The sequence below is a fragment of the Microtus ochrogaster genome, chromosome 1, assembly GCF_000317375.1.
Source record: "Microtus ochrogaster isolate Prairie Vole_2 chromosome 1, MicOch1.0, whole genome shotgun sequence".
Lineage (NCBI taxonomy): Eukaryota > Metazoa > Chordata > Mammalia > Rodentia > Cricetidae > Microtus > Microtus ochrogaster.
This window is the reverse complement of record NC_022009.1, coordinates 2,361,817-2,366,898: the sequence shown is the minus strand read 5'-3', so window position 1 is coordinate 2,366,898 and position 5,082 is coordinate 2,361,817. Positions and strand designations below refer to the sequence as shown.

At 36.0% G+C, this 5,082-nt stretch overlaps 1 protein-coding gene across 1 annotated transcript; it reads right to left on the bottom strand.

Moving 5' to 3' along the window:
- Positions 1-2,384: 2,384 nt before the first annotated feature.
- Positions 2,385-2,884, bottom strand: LOC113455492. The gene has a single exon (XM_026777259.1). The coding sequence runs from the start codon at positions 2,879-2,881 to the stop codon at positions 2,459-2,461; it is 423 nt and encodes a 140-aa protein (XP_026633060.1). The 5' UTR covers positions 2,882-2,884; the 3' UTR covers positions 2,385-2,458.
- Positions 2,885-5,082: the final 2,198 nt, after the last annotated feature.

Genomic DNA, 5,082 nt, shown 5'->3' with positions numbered 1-5,082 from the left:
GGTCCATCAAGACAAGTAAGTTTGAATGTAAAGATGCTATGCTGTGGAATTTGTGAGAATAACGTACACGAGCTGTACAGGTTCTGAAAGAAATTCAAACTATGGAGTTCATAAAGTAGGTAGTGGAATCTATCTTAGGGGAGGTGTCTTTGTTGGGTCTTGTGAAATCAGTGGTTCTGAGTCACGGGCTATTAGAGGAAAGCAATAGCAGCAGAGACCCCGATGCCGGGATCTTCCTGAAAGAGAACGCAAGTGATGGCTGAGGGAGGGTAGGATAGGTATGTGCTGAGAACTACACAATTTCAGTTCAGTGCTTCTCAAAGAGAGAAGGGAAATAAGAGCATTATCAGAGCAACCCAGGAAATACCTCATCTACTTGGGAATTTGAGACTGAAGGATTTCAGCTGAGAGTCTTTGTAGGCAGTATAGTTAAACATTATGTAAAAGAAACAAACTTATAGACTAGAGATTATAAAGAAGGAAATGCAGTATTCTGGCAATATAATTTATTTGAGATTTAATTTCTGGAAAACTAGGGTTTGGGGTTTTAATACAGAATAAATTTCCATATGTAGCATAATTTATAGGTACCTTTATTCTATCATTTTTATTACTCAGCCATCACTCTCCTTTTCTCTAAACAGATTTATTTTCAATTAAATACAACTGAGTATTAAATATGGCTAACTATTTTCATAATAAGTGATAAGTCTGAAATGTTAAATATTATATTTTTTGTGATGGTTTGAATGAGCAAAACTTCTCATGGGATTAAGTATCTTTTCAATTCTTAACCAGTTAGTGGTTGTGTTATTCAAAGTTATGGACAACTTTAGGAGAAATAGCATTACTGAAGGAAGTATATTACTGGGGGTAGAATTTGAAGGTTTATAGTATTCCCTAGTCTCTTGTCTATGCTCCTGGATTACTGACTAGACACAATTGTATTCAGGCAACTTCTTGCTCCTATGAGCATTTCATGCCTTCTCTGTCATTGTGGAGTCATAAACCAAAAAAGTTATTTTTCTTAACTTTTGTTCATGGTATTTCATCTCACCCACTAAAGTAAAATAACTAATTTTACTTTAAATTATTTTAAATATGCTAATTTATCAATATGCTGTTTAATCAATTATTAGCAAATTATTTTTACGAAAGCATATTTAAAGTTAATTTAAGAAAGATGAGATGTAAAAAGAGCAAATAATTGTCATGAAGACAAGAACACAAGATAGAGTCTCCCTTCTTTGAGGCGATGAAAGGAGACAGAGACAGAGACCCAAATTGGAGCACCGGACAGAAATCTCAAGGTCCAAATCGAGGGGGAGCACGAGCAAGGAACTCAGGACCGCGAGGGGTACACCCACATTCTGAGACAATGGGGATGTTCTTTCGGGAATTCACCAAGGCCAGCTGGCCTGAGTCTGAAAAAGCATGGGATAAAACTGGACTTGCTGAACATAGCGGACAATGAGGACTACAGAGAACTCAAGAACAAGGGCAATGGGTTTTTGATCCTACTGCACGTGCTGGCTTTGGGGGGGCCTGGGCGGTTTGGATGCTCAACTTACTAAACCTGGATGGAGGTGGGTGGTCCTTGGACTTCCCACAGGTCAGGGAACCCTGATGGCTCTTCAAGCTGATGAGGGAGAGGGACTTGATCGAGGGAGGGGGAGGGAAATGGGAGGCGGTGGCGGGGAGGAGGCAGAAATCCTCAATAAATAAATAAATTAAAAAAAAAAGAACACAAGATAGAGATTGTGAATGGTTAATGACAAGAATTGCTGCTGGATATGGGAGCTCCAGTCACTTTGGCCTCACTTTAGTCTTTGAAGCAGCAGAGAACCAATGAGGGTGATGAACTCATCACAGACAGTAGAAAAAAGAAACTGGATTTTAACGAAACAGTTCATTTACAAGTAGTGAAAAATATTTCCATCTAGAAAAATAAAATGTAAATGTTTCTTTATTAATATTAAATCAGTAAGTCTTTCCACAAAAAAGTATTAAGATCTTAATTTTATTAATAAAATTGGTGATTTTCAATTATAATAAAAGGAATTATATTGTTCTTAATCAAGTCTTTGATGGGTCTTCTAGATGGTTTGTTTCATACAAAACTATTGTTGCTATCATATCTTATTTGTTTCTAAAACCAATAACAAAGCAGAGACTTTTAACTACAACCTGACACAATCTACCTCTGTGGTATTGAGCCAGCTGTAAAACGTTACATCAAAGATGGCCAGATACACTTTACTGTCTTCTTTTTCCCTCTAAAATTTTGTAGGTAAAGTATTCTACTGGTAGCCATGGAAAATAGTCACTGAAAACCACTGTGAAATGCAGAGATATTACCAATTATTGTGTCAAGATATTTCTTTCATATTCAAAGGCGTTTTAATAGTTTAATCAACAATGCCCAAACATTCTCACTTAAGGGAGTAATATTTGGTCTCTACGGAAAAAACCACTTCCGCACTCGTTTTGGAAGAGAGGGTGCAGAGGGTTCCGTGTCTTGGGATGTTCCAGGTAGAGACGAGTCATCATCTGAAGTGTGAGCTTTTTCTGGGACCTCTTCTTTCTCCTTTTTTGAAGATTGTTTCTTTTTCTCATTCTTCCGGTAGTAAAAGACCAGTATGGTGCGGTTTCTACCCTTTTTCTTCTTGACTTTCGAATTATTATCAAGCACATGTTGTACTTTCTTCATTAATTTGGGGAATTTTTTAGAAGTGGCACCCTTTGCTGGATCATGAAGTCTTTGCTTCTTGCTTCTGGCGCTTCCTCTTTCTTGATTCATACTCCTGGTGGGCTTGTCATCACAGTGACTATCACAAGCTGTGTCTGAGCTATCATCTGAATCCTCATTAGTATCCCCCATGTCGTAGCTGTACTGGCTGCAGTTGACTGTGGGACACCTTATATATATTCCCTCAAGACAATGAGAAGCCACACCCTTCAGCTTTGATTGGTTAGTAAAAATCTCCTCCAGCCAATGATATTTCTAAGATGACTGGGATGTCACAAAGGAAGCTCTCCTACAAATTCCATGAGCTGGGGAGGGGGGAAGCTTCCATGATGAAGATTTCACGTAATTGTATCAGAGACATAATCCACCATAAAATAACTTTATTATATGTTTTTAATTATTTTTATTTTCATGCAATATATTCTGATTATAGTTTCCCCTTCAGCCACACCTCCCATTTTCTCTACACCTCCTCTCCCCTCTGAATCTGTTCCTATTCTGTCTTCCATTTAAACAGAATAAGCTTCCAGAGACAACAACCAAACATGACAAAATAAAATATAAAATGACGAAGCAGAACTATGTTATTACAGTTGGACATGGCAACACAAGAGGAAAAGAGCCCCAATAATCAGAGGCCAACTTGTTCTCATTGTCAGGTGTCCAATAAAGTACTAAACTAATAGCTATAATGTGCTACATATGTTCTATTAAATATTTTGGCATCTATATCCATAAGGAAAAGTTGTCTGAAATCTATTTTTTATGAGTTTTTATGTGGTTTGGGTATCAGGGTAACTATGGCCTCATCAAAGGAATTGTGCAATGTTCCTTATGTTTCTATTTTATGGGATAATTTGAGGAATATTGACATTAAGTCGTTTGAAAGTCTGATAAAATTTTGTGCTAATACATCTGGTCCTATTTTTTTCTTTTCTTTGTTTTACTTTTTTTAAGGAGAATTTTAAGGATGGCTTCTATTTCATTAGGTTATATATGTCTATTTAAATTGTGGACCTATTCTTGATTTAACTTTGGTAAGTGGTATCTGTTAAGAAAATTATCCATTCGTTTAGATTTTTCCAGTTTGGTAGAAAAAAGATGTTTAAAGGGTATCCTTATGATTCTCTGAATTGCCTTGGTATATGTTTATACGTTCTACTCTTTGTCTTTCTGATATTTTAATTTAGATATTATCTTTATAATATTTAAAACACATTTTAATTTAGATATATTTTGATCATATTCTTCCCTTCCCCCATATCTTTCCAGATAATTTTACCTCCCCAGTCACCCCACTTTATGTTCTTTCTTAAGGAACAGATGAAAACCATCCTGAACCAAGGAAAAAGAAACTACAACCTCAAAAGGAATAAAAATAACAAAACACCAAATAGTAAACAAATAAAAGCACATAGTAAACTACTGTGTCCATTATATATTAACTGTTCCTGAACATGAGGCCTGCCCTGGAGTGGCATATTAGTTTGTTACTTCAAGAAGCTTTGTGTTACCATTGCCTTGGAATATGCTATAGTTAGGACACCATTTGTGACTGGCTTGGTGTTCCTTTTGACAATGTGCAGAGTACCTTCCAATATCCAAGATGCTAGAAGATAGAGTGGAGGCTCTATGTAGGCACCAACTTAACTTCTCTATGTTCAATGAATTGTGGAGGTGTTATCTTCAGCAATGGGGCCTTTCTGTTGGGTGGAGACATATATCTACATTCTTGGAAACAACCTGGATTTTGGGGGATTCCTGTGGGTCCCCTCTGACCTAACAACCCAACTAGATATAGCCCAGTTTCATTAACGGAAGATTCATTTAGTGACTAGAGATTTTAAGTTAGGACTCAATCTCCCTAGTTATTTGATAGACAGAAATATAGACAGTGATGGTTATGGTCCTCATTCAGAGTTGTTATCTAAGTGATAATGAAGTGATGAGGAACTATAAGTGATTATGAAGGCATAGAGATTTATGAAAATATTGTTAATAATTTTGGTCTTTCTAGAATATATCCCCAAATTTGGTTATTGTTAAATACACCATTTTTTCTGTATCTGATGATGGAGAATGCAAAAGCACTTAGGTCAGATTTTGCTAACAAGTTAGTTCAATTTTGAGTTTTATTCTTGAGACATTAATACAACTTATAAAAAAGAAGAGGTTTGGGTATCAAATATATATGGATATATATTTCCACCAACATAGGGACCATTGAAGTGTTGATCAGTTGTTTAGGTATGCTTGACAAAGTAAGGGGAGGAAAGTATAGATAGAAATCAATATATTTCTTATATTTGGTCAATTTGCATAGAGGTATTATA